Source organism: Meriones unguiculatus, chromosome 3, assembly GCF_030254825.1.
Source record: "Meriones unguiculatus strain TT.TT164.6M chromosome 3, Bangor_MerUng_6.1, whole genome shotgun sequence".
Taxonomy (NCBI): Eukaryota; Metazoa; Chordata; class Mammalia; order Rodentia; family Muridae; genus Meriones; species Meriones unguiculatus.
The window spans coordinates 103,463,566-103,484,120 of NC_083351.1; the positions used below are offsets into that span (position 1 = coordinate 103,463,566).

At 44.8% G+C, this 20,555-nt stretch overlaps 1 protein-coding gene across 5 annotated transcripts in view; it reads left to right on the top strand.

Moving 5' to 3' along the window:
• The window catches only part of Trio (trio Rho guanine nucleotide exchange factor), a 288,270-nt gene that overhangs the window by 246,208 nt on the left and 21,507 nt on the right, over positions 1-20,555 (top strand). For all 5 annotated transcript variants that reach the window (XM_060380406.1, XM_021640449.2, XM_060380403.1 and 2 more), the window contains exons 36-45: positions 260-430; positions 2,887-2,982; positions 5,441-5,589; positions 7,606-7,672; positions 9,734-9,837; positions 14,916-14,985; positions 16,816-16,905; positions 18,328-18,420; positions 19,504-19,554; positions 19,758-19,835. In XM_060380406.1, the coding sequence (XP_060236389.1) occupies positions 260-430; positions 2,887-2,982; positions 5,441-5,589; positions 7,606-7,672; positions 9,734-9,837; positions 14,916-14,985; positions 16,816-16,905; positions 18,328-18,420; positions 19,504-19,554; positions 19,758-19,835 (969 nt within the window). The remainder of the gene's footprint in view (positions 1-259; positions 431-2,886; positions 2,983-5,440; positions 5,590-7,605; positions 7,673-9,733; positions 9,838-14,915; positions 14,986-16,815; positions 16,906-18,327; positions 18,421-19,503; positions 19,555-19,757; positions 19,836-20,555) is intronic.

Genomic DNA, 20,555 nt, shown 5'->3' on the forward strand with positions numbered 1-20,555 from the left:
GTGTTTTTGCTGTTGTTGTTTTGTTTTGTTTTTGTTTTTCTTTCCCTGAACCTATTTTTACCACAGTATGGGGGTCATTATGTATTCACATACCTATTTTATAAACTTGTGTTCTCTCACTGAAGCTAAAACTCAGATTTGTTTTCATAAGAACAGAGGAAATGAATATCTGCTTGGTTCTGGCCTCGCCATGCTCTTCTAGTTAACCCCTGAGGGCCCAGAGTCCAACTTGAATGAACAATTGTTGGTTTGCTTTCAGAGAGGACGGAATGAGGGCCTGAGCAGTGGCACATTATCCAAATCCTCCTCCTCGGGCATGCAGAGCTGTGGCGAGGAAGAGGGCGAGGAGGGTGCCGATGCTGTGCCGCTGCCCCCTCCCATGGCCATCCAGCAGCACAGCCTTCTGCAGCCAGACTCGCAGGATGACAAGGTAAAGAGAGAGCCCGTGCTCGCCCAGGCCAGAGGCACAGAACACTTCCCTAGTTTCCATGCCAGCACATTGCAAAGGCCAGGAGATGGAGGGATGTGGGGTGGGCACTGGAAGTCTGCTGCTTTCCCAGCAGTCAGCTTGTTTATATCTCAGAAGGATGAACAGCAAGTCCATTGAGAACAAGCACCAGGCCGGCATATGCTACTCCCACACCCTTGCTCATGTAACTATGTTTGGTGTATTTTAATGATGCTTCAGTCATTGCTGCTCTTAAAGTAATTTTTAACGTGCTGGTTAGCGTCGCCAGGAGAGCAGACATCTGGTGCAGCCTGCCCAAATACAGCTTTCAACACACAGTAGGCCGTCATGTTTCCTCCATAATGTGTTTTTACACATGTTCTAGTTAAAATAAGGTTGTGTTGCTCTCCAGTTACTTTTCCCGATGTGGAGGATGAGAACCCCAGTGAATGCATTGTTACAAAACACTGGGAGTCACCTGATTGCCGTGGGGCTCCTCCTCAGTCTCTGCTTCCCTTCAGTTCTTACATCATCTAGATTATTGTATCCACACAATTGTTAAATCTCAAAAGTAAAATATCAAAGAACTGGAAACCTAATAAATGAAGCTTGCACAGCTTCTCTGCACGCTGGTCCCATCATGACCCTCTCCATTTGTTAGATGCTAAAAATAGAGCCAGGAAGTCATCACTGGGGGTTTTCTGTTATTGTTCTTTTGTTTTGTTTTGCTTGGCAATAAATAAGTTTTCCAAAGAAAATAGATGTGCTTTCAACATTTTTTTTTCCTTCACATTTTCCCCTCTTCCTTTCCTGACCTCCCTTATTGATATTGTCAGTCACTTGCTAGATTTGTCAGCCTGTTTGACGGCGGACGCTGTACTGTAGTGTTTGCAGCAGTGTGGCCACCACACTTGTCTTTCTCTGCTCATGGCATGGACACCTCACACAACTGAGCACAGCCTGGGCCCCGAGGTCTGAGCACACAGGTTGTGAACTGCAGAGCTACCGTTTGTCCTCTTAGAGTTCAGGGTCACCCTTGGTGCAGGCTGATCTGAGAGAGAAAGTAAAGGCTCTGAATCCGGCCACAAATCGGGCTGTGTGGGTGTTGTGACAACTCCTGAGCTATTTTGTAACAACCTAAACTAATAGCCTTTTTAAAGCAGGAAAATAAATTTCTCAAGTCTGGGTGGTTATCCAAGCAATGGGGAGCTGGTTTTATTGGCTCATTTTCCTCCCTTAAAATGACTGAATTGCCTGAATCTTGTTTACTGGAATCATTTGCTGTTTACCATGCAGCCTGGTTGGGTATTATCAGTAGCAAATCTTCATTTTAAAAAATCTAGCGATGTTCCCAGACAGTATATTATCTTGAACTAATTTTTTGTTTTGTTCTGTTTTCTCTTTTTGTAAACTGTCGCTGCAGCATTACGTTGATTTGTGTTCTGTGTCTGTTTTGGCTCAGTTTCCTTACCTTTCCATTTGATTTTTTTTTCTCTGTTTTGTTCATCTCATATTCCAGACGTCATTAGAGCAAACCAGTGTTTGTTTTGTAAAGTGCATCTTTTGGTCCACATACATAAAAGCCTGTTGTAAAAACCCATATCTGTTGACCGTGAGAAATGCATCTCTCGGACAGCCAGCCATGTGTCGAATGCATCTCTGCTGTCCTTAATATGAAGCAAGGTTCATATTACCTGTGCCCCTCAATCCCCACCTACTCTACAGCAGAAGTAATCTGCAAACAGTGTTTGCTAATTACTGAAACTCAGCTCAGTAGCCCCTCCCTCAGACTTCCTTACTGTCACCCCCTGACGACCTCGATCTAGCCATAGTGGCATCTCATAGCTTGTGAGGCTTCAGCTCTTCTGTCCTCTGCAGTAATCATTGGGGAAATGGATGGCACAGGAAATGGTGAGCTTGTCCCCCCTCCCCTATCTGGTCATTGTACCCTGGCTCCCTTCCCTTTCTTAACCCCAGAAACAAACATAGTCAAGCCATTATTAGTAGCCCCATTGTGTTTCTTGGTTATTTGAGGATTCACCCATTAGACCTTAAGCCTCTTTCTCTTCTGCTGACTGGGTTCTGTCTCTCTCCATAGCTGAGAGCCTAAACCAGCACTTGCAGAGTTAGTTAGGATGCTCCCATGCCCAGTCACCATTCAGAAAAACATCACGATGTTACATGACTAAGGATTAAAAACAGACATTGTCTGTTTCCCACATGTATCCTAGACAGGCTTTATTTAATGTTTCATGTCAGAATATTGTAAATATAAAAGGATGACTCTAAATAAATGAAAACAAAGACAAACTTGTGGTCTTTTTGTCTGGACTTACTTTAAAAAAAAAAAAGCTGGAGTTTGTGAGGGAATTTACTGTCTGTCCCATTACTAACGTGAACCCTCTCCTCCCCATTTTTTGTCTTAACTTCTCCCATAGGCCTCTTCGAGGTTACTAGTCCGCCCCACCAGCTCTGAGACTCCCAGTGCAGCTGAGCTCGTCAGTGCAATTGAAGAACTCGTGAAGAGCAAGATGGTGAGTAAGGCCTCTGCCATCAAGCATGAGGTTTGCAAGCCACCCTCCTGCCTGTGCGTAGAGGTGTACCTTTGCTAGGGATTGCTCTCAAATGTAAATATGGCTATAGACTCCTCTCACTATGGGGACTGAATCTGGAGGTCTGCTTTATCGTCCTAAGGTTCATTGGTGGTTTTGAAGGACTCACAGAGCTCCAAAGAGCTGTGGCTCTAACAGCTGCAGTTTATTACATGACAGAGCTCAGGTTAAAATTGGGCAGGGTTCAGGAAATACCAGGTCCCAGCACTTAAGGATCTTCACATGAACGAAGCACACTTGGCATTTACATAGTGCAGCACAGAGAACACTGATAGCTATATGGTTTATCTGAGCCCCTGTGTCCAGTTATGCATGCTCAGTTATGGATGCTGTTCAGCTACCTGCATGGCTGACTCTAAGGTGCTCTGTGATGTCCTCCCTCTTTTTCACTCACTGACACACACACACACACACACACACACACACACACACACACACACAATTGCATTTAAAAGAAGGGTTTGTAAAAACCTTCCCATAATACGGCCAGCAGGAGGGGATTTCACAGGCAATACATTCGAAATCCCTGAGGTCTTGGCACTGCAGCTTTGGGGCAATTCCCACTTCAGCTTTCTTGTCACACACACACACACACACACACACACACACACACCTGTGTAAGAGACCAGTAGGGACCACAGCCAGGTTGAACATCAAAACTGTCACAAAAGCATATGATCCTATGTCCTCATCAGAATGTCTGTGCCCTGTCTAGTGCCACCTCAGGCAGGTCACATCTGAGGACATGTTGCCAGCAGTAGCATGAGACTCAGTCGTTTCAGGGCCTGGCAGCTGCTGCAGTTATAAGCGTGTGTCTCTGTGGACACAAGTGAGGTCCATGCCTACTCGTTTGCTCTCTCCTGTCTTTCTCTTTTCTCTTTTTTCTCATTATTGAAATAAACAGAGTTCAGTCTAATGAGCCCCAGCTGTCTAGACAGCACAGGGCAGAATGTCTCCCCTCAGCCCCGCCCCCTTGGCCTGGCTTCCTGTCATCACCCACCTGATCCACAAGCATGACGCCAGCCTTGACACTTATGGAAGAACATGTACTTCCAATAAAGGTCAACTGCTATTTATCTATCACAGTGCAGTTTTTGGAGCAGGCTCCATTTGTTAACTAACAGTGCCCTGATTTTCATAAATCAGAGCCATAGTTGGTGTGATTTTACAGCTCTGTGGGCGTCCTTTAAGAAGGTTGCGTGCACAGACATGCAACCTTCACAGCTTCATGGTGAAGAGTCTGTTCCCATTAAGGGAAGAAAGCAGGACACATATTGGCCATCACATTGCTAACTGCAGCTAAGTAAATGAAGCTAAGGGCTCTTGTACCTCAGCATTCTGTTTATAAGTACTCCTGTCTTTCAGCTAAGCCCTTCTTTGTCTAGCTAGAAGCCTGTGCACAGTTAGAGGGTCAGATAGTCCCTAGGCACTCAGTGAGTCAGGGGAAGAAAGAGTTGAGGCACCAATTAGGTCACCAGCCAATAACCAATGTTCAGTTCAAAGACCTTCTTATTTTTTTCTTTTTACTTATTCTTTTCTCATATATTACATCCAGCTTCAATTCCCTCCCCCACCACTATGCCCAGTCTCTCCCCCCCCCCCAGATTCACCCCCTCCTCCATCTCCCCTCAAGAAAGAGCAGGCCTCCCAGGGACATCTACCAAATACGGCAAAACAAGCTACAATAAGACCAGGCACATACTCTCATATCAAGTTTAGATGAGGCAAGTAGTAGGAAAGGGGTCCCAAAAGCAGGCAAAAGAGTTGGGACAGCCCCCACTCCCACTGTTAGGTATCCCACAGGAACACCAAGCCATACAACTATAAGCTACATGCAGAAGACCTAGGTCAGACCCATATATCTCTGGTCTGTATGAGTGTACCTTCATACTTTGCATGAGGCTCTACAGTGGTAGAAGCATGTGAACCATCTCCTTCAGCAACTGAGGGGAATGTTGCACAAACACATATACATTGATTAATATTTTTATTCTAATATACCTGTTTATCTAGCTCCTCTGACTCAACATGGGTTGTTGTTGGTCTGTATGAGCAATTTTACCTTCGTGTATGTTCACCACATGCATGCAGTACCTACAGAGCACAAAAGAGGTTGTCCAGTCACCCTAGAACTAGAGTTCTGTATGGTTGTCGGCTGCTGTGTGGGTTCTGGGCATAGAAATAGTCCTCTGCAAGAGCAGCAAATGCTCTCAACCACTCAGCATCTCTCCAGCCTCTTCGATGTGTTTTTAGTAATGCAGTTTGATCTGTTGTTAGAAATCTTGTAATTCTCCAGTCACATCCTGTGTGTCTTCTAAGTTAGATTTTCAGCCACCATGGACTATGAACTCAGCACTGTCGTTTGCTAAATTTCTTCCAGGCTCTGGAGGATCGTCCCAGCTCACTGCTTGTTGACCAGGGAGACAGTAGCAGCCCGTCCTTCAATCCCTCAGACAACTCCCTCCTCTCATCCTCCTCGCCTATTGATGAGATGGAAGAAAGAAAATCCAGCTCTCTAAAGAGAAGGCAGTAAGCAGCTTCTGATCCATCCCCACTTTCCTTAAGGCTGCAGCACCCCCAAGACAAGAGTGGTATTCACCACTGAGATAGCCAAAAGGAGATCCAGGGCCTCCTGCTGAGAGAGAGACAGACAGACAGACAGAGACAAAGAGGGAGGGAAGGAGTGCAGTCAGTGCTCATGCGTGTGTGTGTGTGTGTGTGTGTGTGTGTGTGTGTGTGTGTGTGTGTGTGTAAAGCTGCAGTAAGCCATACCCACAGTTTCAATTGTTCTCCATGTCCATAATGCTTCATAAATAACATCTCGTGAAGAGAATATTGTCTGTGTGTTTATCATGAGAAACTCCCATACTTTCTATTGATTATGTAGCCATGAAGGGAAAAGAAGGCAATATAAAATTAAATCAATATGAAATTAGTCAAAATGTGAGTATTTTAAAATGTGACTTAGTGGCAGTGTTTCTCAATTCTGGTAAGCCCACATATGACAATGAATGTCCTAAATTAATCCCAAGGGCTTACACTTACCCTGATGAGAGGAAGACCATTTGCTGCATGAGGGTAGCGACTTGGTTTGGGTCAGTAATAAATCCCAGTGACTTGAATGGCACTGGGCATATGGAAAGTGCCAGGGTGATGTTGGCTGATGGAATGAATGAGGAATTTGGAACTTTCGTGTCACGTATATATGTGCAGACAAATAAATACAGCTTGTTGAGTCCAGTTAGTGCTGTGTGTGATCAGCCCTGAAGTTGTATACACATAGACAGCACCCCTTGGGATGGCTGATTTTCCCTCTCGCGACCTTAGTGTTCTGTAGTTGATTGACTAGGATTGGGGCCCTGTGAAACTTTCCCTTCCACACTAGCATGCTCATTGGTGTTATCACTGTTCCAGTCTTGTGTAGGCAGCATGTTGTTGAGGTGTCAAGAGTGACGCTTCCTGACCTTTCTAGGGGACACAACATGGCAGCAGACTTCTTCATCCTCTGGCTTTTATAACCTTTCCGCCCTCTTCTGCAGTGTTCCCTGAGCCTGAGCTGGGGTGCAGGGAGAGAGTGAGGCTTGTGTCGTGGATGTATCTCTTGCAGCTGGGCACTGTCAACAACTATCAGTGGTTCTCTGCTTCTTGACGAGCTGTGGCTTTCTGTAGCGATCTCCATATGCTCCAAAGAGAAGCTTCTTTGATGAGGACTGAGAACTAGACTTATCTGTGGGTATAAGGCTAAATTTTTAGAGTGCTGCTTCAGTAAAGTGGCAGGAGTGGGTTTTTCCTACCAGCCCCACATTGTTGGCTAGGTTTCCAGTACCAGGCACGTTTGCCCTACTGCTGTGTGGTCCTTCAGCTCACTTACACAGCCATTGCTTACCATGTGCCATGCTGGCACCTTAGAGGTATCATGCCATGCTGGTCATCATGGTTCATAAGCCTGGGAGGATCATTGATTGTTCCCCTCCCTTGGCAGCTCCATAGCGCCTTCTGGTACTGTGAAATCTGTAAAAGCCTCAGATGGAGGCTTTCGGGTCAGATCCAGCCCAGAGCCTCTGAGTCCTGTGTTCCACGTGAATGGTGGCTTCAGCAACAGAGATTTATCTTCTGGGGGGCCACCCACTAGCAACAGGGATTGTTCTCTTTTATCCGCACGCCCTTGGTTGTTACGGGGGAGAAACACTTCAGTGTGATGCGCATGCTCTGAATATCTGAAATTTGAAACTTTCTGTATGTCCACTGAAGCCTAAAAAACTTAATTAAAAAACAACTGCACCCTCTAATGTCACACCTTCCTAACGAAGTTGCGCCTGTGCTTTTTGTATTTTCATCTTATTCTGTCATTACAGCCAAGTGCCCGCCTGCGTGTCCTTGGCTGTTAAAGTGTTCATAGTCACTTTTCCTGTTAGAGCCAGTTGTGTAAATCTGATACGTTAGAGTACTGTCTTAAAGGACCCCATTCTCACAAAAGCAGACATGTATAGGACAGCTCCTTCAGAAAACAGATCCTGTATTTCTCTTTTTCTTTTTTTTTTCCAGCTATGTTTTGCAAGAATTAGTGGAGACAGAGCGAGACTATGTGCGGGACCTTGGCTGTGTGGTTGAGGTACGTATCTTCAGAAACTTCATAGCCAGAGTCATCTGGTGAGTTGCTGATTTAAACAGCAGAATGTTGATACCTTCCCAAAAGCCATAAAAATGGAGCTAGCTGTCTTAGCAAGCTGTATCCAATTTTAAAGAATATTTTTTGCATAGTACTTCCTGGTATATGTTTTATATATAATTAAGTTTTTAACTTGTTACTGCCAACAATTTTGTTATTTTTGTATTGAAATTTTGACCTTAGTTGGGCGCACTGGTGCATGCCTTTAATCCCAGTGCTTGGGAGGTAGAGGCAGGCAAATCTTTGTGACTTCAAGAATAGCCTGGTTTACAAAGCAAGTCCAGGACAGCCAAGGCTACACAGAGAAACCTTGTCTCAGCGGGGGGAAAAAAAGTGCCCTTAATTAGTGCATAGGGTTAGATGCTGCCACAGAAACAACAGTAATAATGGCTGAAAAGTCAGTGTGTCCAAGCTATGGATCCAGTCCTTTCTACATCCATGTGCTACCAGCACTGGCCCAGGCCTCTACCAGGGCCTTCATTTATAGCTTTGCACAGAATAGCCGTGCCACCATTTCTGGTCACTAGTGTTTGCTGAGTGCTGTGTAGCTACAGCAAAGCCACTGCCTTCTGTCCTAGTCAGTAACAGGCAGGCGCTCAGCGATTCATCCACAGGCCTTTCTTGGTTGGTTAGTTGGTTAGTTTTTATATTGTATTCCGCAGCCTGGGCTAACTTGGAGCTCACAGTGTGGCCCAGACTGTTCTCAGACTATGCTAGTCCTCCTGCTTCAGCCTGTTGAGTGCCATGGATACAAGTAACCACACCCAGATCAATTTGCTTAGACCTTGTTTTCTTGTTTAGCTAAGGCTGGCCTTGAACTCTTAACCCTCATGCCTGTACTTCCCAAGTTCTGTTTTTACAGATTTGTGCCACCATCATTGGCTCTAGAGTAGATGTACTTTTTTAATAGGATACGTGTTGCCATTTCTCTTTCACCTTTACAGACATGCGCAGAACAATACCTTTTGTGTGCACAGAGCTATTGGGCTATAATTTTACCCAGTGGCAGACCCTTTGCTCAGTGTGCAGAACACCTGGGTTCTGTGTTCAGCACTGCTGGAAAGCAATGGGGATGATAGTCACTGTAGTTTCCCAGCATAAAGGTTTAGCATGCTTGGTTTCTCTGCAGTCATTGGCAGCAATAAGGTTTTTGGTACAAACTAGGTCTCATTAGAATTGAATAGAAGTTTAATTTTGTGTTTCAACCTGGGTCTTGCTATGTAGCCTAGAATGACCCCACACTCACTCTTCCTGCCTCAGCTACCCAAGCTACACAGCTGCACACCACATCCAGCTAGACTGAAAATGGAAAGCACATTTCAGCTATACCGTTAATCAGCCTCTGTTAACAAGCAGTTTACAGAGAGAATATTATTACATCCTTCTGTAATATGCTATGTAACAATCTCAAAACATCAGATTTTTTGTTTGTATGATGTAAATACTCAAAACAGAGGGACTTCTTCTAGATGACCAAGTCTCTAATATGTAGTAGGATTGCTTGCTTTCTGAAACCATTTATATATTGTAAGCTGTTCAAGTTCCTTAGAAGAATTTTCTGTTATTTATAAATGCTTCATGGTTCAGGGAGAGGCAATTTTACAGCAGTGAATATAACAATATATTTGAAGCAGTTGCTAAGGACACTTCACATGCAGGGTTTTGGTTTGTTTGTGGTTTTTTGTTGTTTTGTTTTGTTTTAGATTTATTTATTTATTATGTAGACAATGTCCTGTCTGCATGTAGACCTGCATGCCAGAAGAGGGCACCAGATCTCATTATAGATGGATGTGAGCTACTATGTGGTTGCAGGAAATTGAACTCATGACCTGGAAGAACAGCCAGTGCTCTTAACCTTTGAGCCATTTTGGTTTGTTCTTAAAGAAGAAAGAGAGAGACAGACAGAGAGAGAGTGTGTGTGTATGTACATGCTTGTGTGTTGTGTGTCTAGTACATGATACAGGTATTTCATGTGCGAGCTCATCTGCCCACATTGCTTTGTAGGGCTACATGGCACTTATGAAAGAAGACGGTGTTCCCGACGACATGAAGGGAAAAGACAAGATTGTGTTCGGCAACATCCATCAGATTTATGACTGGCACAGAGAGTACGTCAGACGCCCGTTATGCATGATGCTGTATCAGGCCTGGCCAGGGCTAAAGGAAATGTCTGGACTCATTTTGTTCTGTAACCTGGGTGGCTTCATGGAAGGAGTTCAGGCTGAGGACAAAGTGCTGTACTGTTGTAGCATTTTATGGAATGGAAAAGATTCATATGTTTTTCACACCAGTCTATGCCAAGATGCCAGGTCTTTGATGGAGGCACTCTACTTGGGGTCATGATCTGCCACTTTGAGCCATTTTCTTCCCCTATTAATTAGCTCTGTATTATTGAACCAAATTACCCACCATGCCCAACTGTGGGAGGGAAGATCAGCTTTGGCTCATGGTTTCAGAGGTTTTGGTCAGGAGGCACTGTGACATTTGGACAAGACATGGTGGCAGTAGAATATGGCTGAAGAGTCTTCACTTCATATTAGACAAGAATTAGAGAATGAGAGGGGAAGGGGCCAGGATAATAGCCCCGAAGAACCCATCCCAGTGATTCACTTCTTACAGAAGTTCCCTGTCTTCTATAGTCTCCACTATCCCCAGATAGGGCCACCAGCCGGAGACCTAACTGAAAAGACAAGCTGTGAGGACATTTTGTATTCAGAAAGACCACCAGCCCCACAGGCCCAGGGTCACCTCATTCAGTCCAAGTTGAGGAGTTCTCAGATTCTCTTCTAGACTCGGTGAACTCCTTCTCAGAAAAGTAACCAGAAAGTTTCATACTTGTAACACACAGGGCCAGGGTTCACATCCCATTCCTGAAGGAGGAACAAGAGACAGCAAGGAAGAATGCAAAAGGGAACACTTTAAGTCCTGTAGATCCATGTAGAGCACCAGCACACCATGGTGTGGCCTTCCCATTTGCAGCCCATGGAGCAGCTCTCTTGGGCTGACTTCCTGGCGCTGCAGGTTTTCTTAGTAGAGGGTCCTGATTTCTGAAATCTCCCAAATCCCAAGCTCTTTCTTATAACTTGTCATTTCTCTGATTGCTTTCTGCATTTCCCTCCCAGAGTCCTTGTTGGGAATCTGACCCTAATGTCTCTAGCATCCCATTTGGAATCTCAGTTAAAGCCCCACTAACCAGTAATTCTTGTGTTCTTCTAGCCAGGGTCTGCTGCTAACTTGAGCTGTGTTCTGCTCGCTTGGAGCATGGCTGCAGTACTGTCAATATTCTTGGTTAGCTAATCCAAGGAAAATAGTTTTCTAGGTGTGAGCAAAGCACCCCAGCAGCTCTTAAAAAAGAAAGGTCTTGCAAATGAGTTAACCCTTTCATTCCCTTGAGCCAACCATAGCTCTTGCCTGGCTAATTCTTGAGATGCCTTCAGGGCCTCTTTCTATATTGTCCAAGTATAGAAAGGTTTTCTAGTGAGTTTCTCTTTAATGACCCTGTCTATACCTTAAACATGTTTTTTAATGTTTCTGCTCTTTTTGTTTCGCATTCGCATAATAAACCTGCCTAAGAGCAGCCCTAAGAGCAGCCCACATTAACTGCCACACTTACTGCCTCGCTGTCTTGAGAGTTTCTCTACCAAATTTATTAGTTCATTACTTTTGCATCCAGCCTTGGGCCGGTGGCGGAGCTCAGAGGTAGAGTGCAAGCCTCTGGGTTAAATCCCCAGCACCATAGAAACAAAGCAATTTCACCCTCATCAAGGTGTCATGAGCCATTGTTGTTGTCAGAATGCAATGGGAATGGCTTGTAGCCCAATTCCCCAGAGTCCTCACACCATCAGACACCTCATGAATGCATCCTTTCCTGTCCACATTGTTCCTCTGATTCGCTCTAGACATGTGCACTGTGCTCTGTGTGTAGCATTCTGGGGCTTCTATAGCCCACCATCTCCAGACATTTCCAAATTCTCCCTACAAACCAGTTCCAAACACCTAAGAGCTACATGATGAGGCTTACTCACAGGAGCAGCCTGGGTCCAAAGGTACCAACTTTGAATACCTTCCATACACAAGGCTTGAAAGATTTGTTTTGGCTCATGGTTTCAGAGGGTTTACTCTGGGAGCAGAAGTAGAAGATGCTTTTTAGTGCTAGTGCTGCCTGTCACAAAACCCACGTGTACCCTTCTAGGAACTTCCTTTCAGGTGTGGCAGGGATCTTGACTTAGGCTTCAGGAAACAACTTTAAGATGTGCTGATAATATAATAGGTCAAAGGGATTATTGCTGTGTAGAGGTCCCAAGGAGATTAGGATGTATTTTTTTATGGTTAACATAACTCAGCTCACCTGTAAGATCTTCTCTGAGAAATACAGGATTATAGATGAGAAAGGATCACTTCCGGCCCTTGGGCTAAGGTGAAGTATACGTGGAAGGGCTGCAGATAGTCCTTCAGATGATGTTAAACTCACCTTTACACAGTTTCTTACCTGTTTGACCCACTAGTTAGATTTATTGGATTGATTTTTTTTTTCATTTTTCCATGCTTTGAGAATTTCATACATGTATATAATCTTTTGATCATATCTACCCCTCTCTCATAACTTCTCTCAGCCCACCCCTACATCATCCTCCCAATTCATATCCTCTCTTTTGTTCTCACCAAGTCAAGTTGGTACTGCCCATATGTGCGTGGGTGGAGGACCATCCACAGGAGCATTGGAAACCTGGGAGATGCCACCCTCCCCCCCCAAAAAAAAAATTAGCTCTCCCTACCCCCAGCAGCCACCAGCTCTCAGCTAGCCTTGTTTGTGATCTGTCTCAGGAAAGAGAATGTTGTCTCTATGTAAGCAAGCCTCACTGTGGTTTTTGCTAGTTATGCTAAAATTCTTGTATCTGAGCCAGTAAGAAATATAAACCAGACCCCAGGAAATGAAAGGCTCTTTTCCCCCATCTGGCCCCTTGACTTTCCCTGTTTTTCTGCCCTGCCTCAAATCCACAGTCACTTGTCCTCACAAACTCAGAAAGACATTGTGGCAGCAGGAGTGTGTAGTTTAGGGGATTCTTCACTATCTTAAATAGAAAGAGAGCAACAAGTACCAAGGGTCTCCAGCTACGGCCTAGCTCCAAAGGCTCCTATGACCTCCCAAATAGCATGGCCCAGCTGGGCATCAGGCATTTAGAGCAGAGCCTGTCCGCCAGGGCATTTCATAGTCTCACTCTCACTGAGCCTCCATTCTTCACCCCATCACACACACAGCAGTATCTTCATACCCAGTGACTGGGTTAATATCAGCACAGCATTCAGCAGTGTCTGCATACAGTGAAACTGCTTCTAATTAGAACTCTTTGAGTCCAAGTAACAGTTTAGAATTCACTTGCCTAACTCGGTGTTAATGGAAACACAGACAGGGTAGCCCAGGAAAATAAAATTTGTCTTGCTCATGCCTATCCTACTCAGGAGATGAGTGGGAGCTGGGGTGGGCCTGACAGAACTTGCCCCCATACACCCAGCCCTCTGTTTACGGTTTGAAAACTCTTAGTTGTCTCCGGCTGCTTCACACTGGCCACTGAAAAGCTGGGGGGGGATGGATGTTCAGTGAGGAAAGTCCATGCTACACAGAGTGAACTGGAACTTAGATCTCCAGGCCCATGTAAATGTTGGGTGGGCACAGAAACCTGCCTCTAATACCAGCATGAAAGAAGTGGAGACAGGAGTGAGCTGGGTAGCAAGACTAGCCAAATCAATGAACTCTGGGTTCAAATGAGAGACCTTGCCTCAGTAATCAAGGTGCGGCAGGGTCAAACTAGATACCTGCTGTCCGCTTTGGGTCTTCACACACACGTGCGGAACATAGACTTGCACCTTCCATACACACGTGTAGCCATCATTTGTAAACACACATCACACATGTATACCCACACGAAAGCTGAGACACAGACCTGCCTGGTTATTAGGCCCGAATACTCTGGTTAGTTGCTGCTGCTGCTGCTGCTGCTGCTGCTGCTGCTGCTGCTGCTGCTGCTGCTGCTGCTGCTACCAACAGACACATCTGTGCCCTTTATACCTTGAAATATCACACAGGTGTGGGAAGGTGTTACAGTTGGGCAATTCAGTGTATCCTGCTTTTATCTCTCAGAGGGGAGTATAAAACATAAAACCTCTGGACTCGTGAAAAGTTCTTCATCTGCACCATCTCGGTAGCATCTAATTCACTAGAAGTCATAGATAAATGGTTGGGCAGCTTTAAACAGACTTCACATACCTCTACGGGTGTAGTACAGCCAGCTCAGGTAGGGGTACTTGGGGGAGTGAGACGGCTCAGCGGGCAAAGGCGATGCCACCAAGCCTGAAGACTGGAGTTCAGTCCTCCGTATGCACACTGCTGCACATGAGCACACACACAAACACGTGAAAAACAAATGTAAAAATAAAAGGCGAAGATATTTGGTACTTTCATTTCAACTTCTCCCAAAGCTGGTTCTTAAAGCTGTGACAGGGAGAGGAAAAGTAATGAGTGCCTGACATGTCCTTTGAAATTGGATTCAGAGATGCTATACTCTGCGTGTTTGTGGAGCCAGGGAGATATTGAAACCCCAAATACTACAAAGCTCAGCACAACTTGCTAAATAAAAACATATATAGGTGATAGGTAAACACACATCCTAGAGAAGGTCAGAACAGTGGGGCCACAGCCATGCTAGCAATATCCTTTGATGCTGTATGAAGATAAAGTTTCTAACTACAACTTGATTCCAGTAGTATTAGAGTAAATTTCGTAAAGCTGGCACAAGTGAACTCATTCTGTGTCTGTCGCCCAGTTTGAGCCTCTAACCCATCATAGGATAGACTTGAAATTCACAGATAAGGCCGAATTCTCAGAAATGAAAAGGACCTATTGCTTTGGAACATTTGTTTTCACTCAGTATCTGGCCAGATGTTAGCGCATGTGTCCTTGAAAGAAAATGAGACAAAAATATTAATTGTCCAAAGGAGTCAAGGGGAAGTTGCTTCCCTGACTTGGCTTTTTACACTGTTTTTACACGGTGTCCTAACCAAGTCTTTTCTGCCTGGCTTATCCTTGTGAGTACGAACTGTAGTCTTCCCAGCAGCCCGGCTCTGAACAGACTGAATCTACAATTAAGAAGTCAACTTGGAAAGAGTTCTGATATTCCGCTGTCTCCAGCTTTTTTTTAGGAGAGTTGGAGAAGTGCCTTGAAGATCCAGAAAAACTAGGATCCCTTTTTGTAAAACATGTGAGTACAGGCTCATTATTTATATTCTGTTATGTTATTGGCATGTTTAGTGACTTGAAGACGAGGCCTCTTGACATTTATAGGATTGCCTGCTGTCAGTCATTTGTGGTTTTAATCTCCTATGGTTTGTCTGCCTCTGAGTACCTGCTTTCCCAGTCCTGGCCCTGTCTGGCTACTTGGATTACAGCAGTATAGGACAGAGGGCACCGAGCCAGACAGGCTTGCTTGACACATTAACTTTGCAGGTGTCTAAAAGCAAGTATTTGGTAAATATGTAACTGCTCATGCTTGCAGTGGGCTTGTTGTAATAGCTAAATATATGTGTATGTCTAAAATAAGTGATATATATTCAAGTTGCTTTAAGGGAAAAAAATCACGATTTTCAAAAATAATGAGGATCTTTATTTTGCATATCTTTATTATTGGGCTTAATAGAATTTTCTATTAATAAAATCTCAATAGAATAGATTTTCATATCTTTTTGCACTCAACATATTATGGCGATTTATTGTGATTGTTATTGTAAACCACACAAAACATCCATCTTCACACAGGTAAGAAATGAGGATGAATAAATATCTTATATATCCTTTTCAAGTAATTGTACACAGTTCATCTTTGTCGTATACCAACATTTGGTAAAGGGCAGTTTCTGGGCTGTGGCAACACGGGATCTGAAAAGGCTGTGGTGAGATCCTCCCTCGTTTATTTATCTGCCTGGCCTTTCAAGCTAGTTGTTCCAGGCACAATGTTGAGAATCATGAACCAGGCAGTTGGAAGCTGGTTGCTGACTTGGCAGGTCCTTTCAGGTGTTGATAGCTCATCACACATCATCCCAGTCGGACTTTTAGCATCATCACTGGTCCTTCAGGAGAGTGTCTAAGTATTGTCAAGCTAAGGCACTTATTTTCCAGAATTCTTTTTTTTTTTCTTTCTCTCTTCTTAAACTTTGGATTTTTCACTATTCATCTGCACTGCCAGCTGTATGTCTAGCCTTGAGATGACAGGCTTACTTCATCTGTGCTCAAGAAAATTTCTACCAGATTCAGAATAAAAATAATTACAGCGTGTGCCCATCATTCTGTCAGGTTCGGTTGTGGCTCATAACAAAAGCTGAATGCACATCAGTCACATGTGCTTTTCCTTGAGGCAGTTGGGAATAACCAGAAGAGTTAAGTAGACTTGTATCCTAACACAAAAGTGCTGAAAGGAATGCTGTGCTGAGTGACTTTTATTACTTAATCAGTGGCATTCAGAAGTGAAGTTGGCATTTTCCATGGCAGATTTGCAGTGGTGACAAATACTTGCTGTGATGTCAGCAGTTTCCCCCACTGAGGACCCATGCTGCATTGGCACAGATGTCAACACTACAAAGGGGCAGTGGTATCTTAGTAGAATGTTAAAAATTATTTTTGACCTAAGGGAATTACAAATAGGCCCCAGGGACCCTGAGGGATCTACATACATAGCTTCAAGAGCCATTGAATTAAGGGATGGCTTGTTGTCCCTAGTTTCCCTCCCATGGGATTTGAGATTAAAGATTTGCCAAAAGCAGACTGGTCACAGGGACTGCTGGCAGCCTTGGAGGGATGGAAGCGTGTTCTTGTGCTGCCACTGGTGTTGCTGGTACAGTAAAGTAAAAGACCCGCTCTGTACCAGGAATGAGAACAGAGGCTTGTCTCAGGGCCACAGAGCCAGGGCAGCCTATTGCCCTGAGTCTGGATTGAGTTCCCTGGATTGAGCATCACTATATGATGGTCCCTTTTCTGCCTGTGATTGTCTATGTGAACTGTCAGTGGTTTAACCATCTGTTTACCTTTTTATTCCTAGGAGAGAAGGTTGCACATGTACATAGTTTATTGTCAAAATAAACCAAAGTCTGAGCATATTGTCTCTGAGTACATTGACACGTTTTTTGAGGTAAGACTCAAACAGGTGGTGTCTGAATTTACTTCATAGTGATTACTAAAAAGGAATCTTCAGGGAACTGGCCATAGAGATTAGAGTCCTGAAGCTTCCTTTATAGTCTATAAATCAGAGAAATAGGTGTGGCTTCATCTATAGACACAGCTCCTGCTATTCAGAAGACTGGGGAGGTTAAAAATAAACAGTTTGAGTCGTGTGTTGTAGCTCATTCCTGGGAACCCTGCTGTGGGGTAGAAAGATCACAAGTTTAAGGCTCACTTGAGTTACACAGCAAGATAAAGTTCACTCTGGGTAACTTAATGAAACCCTATCTCAAGATAAAATAAATGAATTAAAGAAATATATAATGGCTGAAGGCAGAGCTCGATGGTAGAGCACTTCCTGCCACGCCTAAAGCTTTCCATTTAGTCCCCTCTAATGGGTAGGAAATGGATCTAGATTTTTGTTTTGGTTGTGGTGGTGGTGGTGTGTGCCTGGTGCCAGTGGAAGCCAGAAGAGAACATCAGATTACCTGGAACTGAAGTTATGGCAGTTGGGCAGTGTCTTAGTTAGGGTTTTATTGCTGTGAAGAGACCCTGTGACCATAGCAACTCTTATAAAGGCAAACATCTAATTGAGGCTGGCTTATAGTTCCAAGGTTTAGTCCATTGTCACCATAGTGGAAAGTACGGTCATGTGCAGGCAGGATGGTGCTGGAGGAAAAGCTGGATCTGCAGGCAGCCGGGAGGAGACTATGTTCCACACTGGCAGAGCTTGAGTATATGTATTAGACATCAAGGCCTGCAGCAGTAACACACTTCCCACAAGGCCACACTTACTCCAACACACCTCCTAACAATGCCACTCCCTGTGGGCCAAGCATTCAAACACATGAGTCTTTAGGGGCCGTACTACTCAGACCACCACAGGCAGTTATGGAGTTGGGCAGTTAGGCCAGATGAGCCCCCAGTGGGTTTTCTTAAAGAACAGCCAGCACTCTTAACCACTGAGCCATCTCTCCAGTCCTGGGGGAGAGATGGTTTTTATTGTTGTAAATTTACAAAGAGTTGTTGATTACAAACTGAGGCATTCATGATCTAGACTTCTTGCTTACAATGACATATGTGCTTGTGTGAATAAAGAAAGCAACTGGGGGAAAAGTCTTTATAATCTAAGATCCAAAGGCCAGCCTATGCTACATACCTTTTTCCCCTGAGGTGGGCAGAAAGAAGCCTTGAAATAAATAGACTTCTCTGAAGACCCACTCAGGATTCAAACCAGATGTTTAAATCCTGAGAGATGGGAAGCTTCGTTGCCTTTGCTTTTCATTACCTTATCAACAGGTCTGTCAGAGGTAATTATAAGGAGTAAACTGTTGCCTCTTAACAGACAGCACCTGAGTTCCCTTGTTCTGTTTCCCCCTTAACATCCCACCAGGACTTGAAGCAGCGCCTTGGCCACAGGCTGCAGCTCACGGATCTGTTGATCAAACCCGTGCAGAGAATCATGAAGTACCAGCTGCTCCTGAAGGTGAGGGCTGTGGTGGGGGAGGGCAGGGTCAGCAGTCATGCCCTGAAGGGGCGGGGCAGTCTTCACCTTCCTCACCTCCACAGGAGTGGGAGGAGGCTTTCTTGCCTCCCTAAGGAGGTGCCTTATCTCTGGTAAAGGTTTAAAGGTTTTGCGGTGGTTCTTTACATCAGTAGACCCTGTGCACTGGTTTTCACCTAAGTTCTGAGGGTCGGTGAAAACAAACTTGATTCTGTGCCGTATGCCTTGGAATGCTAGTGATGTTTCCTCAGCTCTATCAACTTCTCTTTAAATATTTGAATATGAATGTTTTATGGGTATGGTGTTCTGCCTACATGTATGTCTGTGCACCACATATGCCTGTTGTCCATCGAGGCCAGAAGAGGGTCCCTGGGACTGAAATTACAGATGGTTTTGATTTGCTGTGTCATAGTATGCATCAACTCAGGTCTCCTGGAAGAGCAGCCAGTACTTTTAACCCCTGAGCCGTCTCTACAGACTGTTATCAGCCTTATTTCTTAATCTTGGATTTTTTTAAAGAGTTTTTTAATTATTATTATTTTATCTGTGTGTATGAGTGTTTTGCCTGCATGTATGCCTGTGTACCACGTGTGCCTGGCACCCATGGGAGACCAGAAGAGGGTGTGGGAACCCCTGGAACCACAGTTACAGTTGTCAGTCCCCATGTGGGTCCTCTTCAAGAGCAGCCCATTTTTAACCGCTCTTTAACTGCTAAGCCATTTTTTTCAGCCCCCCTTACATTCTTGATAAAACTAAAGTTTGAGTCCACATCCATCTGTTTCTGTTGATCTAGCAATAGCTAGGAGTTGTTTTAGGTTAGGCACCAGCAGAGCATCAAGTGAAACAGAACCTGGGCATGAAGGAGGCCACAGCTAGTCTTGGGATGGATTGGGAATGAAGGGTGGCTTCGCCATCAGGACGCCTTTGTGCTATGGTTCTGAGAGGAATGCATGAGAATGTGGAATGAATGCTCTGAACCAAGTGCCTGTTGCAAGAATGGCAGTCAAGAGCCAGCTGCCACTGTCAGTGCTTTCACCACTGTCCCTCTCTTCATTTCACTCACAGGACTTCCTCAAGTACTCAAAAAAAGCCAGTCTGGACACATCAGAATTAGAGGTACTGTGTGGTCCTGCTACACTCCTGCAGTCCCCTACATGCATGGGGTCTGGTCCTGGGAGGGGCTGCCCCTGGGGTGGGGGTAGGATCGCTGGTGTATCTTATGCCCTCTCTATGCTGGAGCCTGTGGAGGTGCAGTGGAGGGTTAGCCCTGAGTTCCCTGGAGGAGCATGACCTTTGGCCCTACTCTCTCCCACCCGCAGAAAGCCGTAGAAGTCATGTGCATAGTGCCGAAGCGGTGCAACGACATGATGAACGTGGGGCGGCTGCAAGGATTTGACGTAATGCAGTTGTTCTTTGAGCGGCTCCTCTGCCTCCCGTTCTTTCTCTGCCTGGATTGTTTCCCTTCATGCCTAGAAAGCTGATCATTCTCATTTGGGTCTTGTTTTGCTGTCTTGTCTTCTCTCACTCTTCTTCAGTGTGACTGACTCTCTATCTCTTTTCTATGCCTTTGATTTGCTTTGGGGAACCTTCTTCTGCCTGAGGCCTTTAGAGGCAAGCAGGGCGGTGCTTTGTCTCTGATAGCCTCTGCATCCTTTCCAGGCATCTAAACTCCTGAAAGCTAGGGATGAAGGCTCCTGCCCTTCTCTGTTCTCTGGGAGAGTAACTTCAGGACCTGAGTTCTTGAATCTACCTAACTTGTAAAGGTTGCATGCTCCAACTTTTACATACTATTTAGTCTATATGAAAGGGTGAATTCAGACCAGAATCTGTTCCTCCAGTTGAGTAAAGAGCTGGGAGATGCTTTAATGTTTCCTGCCACCTGCTCACTGGAGCGTTAGGGTTTAATGTCCCAGATCTATATTTCTCAGACTGAAGCTCACAGTCTGTACCTGGGGGGCTTCTGCTGATAGGTGGAAGAGAGGAACAGCTGCCTTTTGTCAGAACCACCCCCAAAGAATCTTGTTCTTACTCGCTGATTCTGAGGCTGTTGGATACACAGGGTTGGCAAGACATTTAAGTTAAAGAATTGTTCTGCTTGGAGCTAAGAATTCATTTCA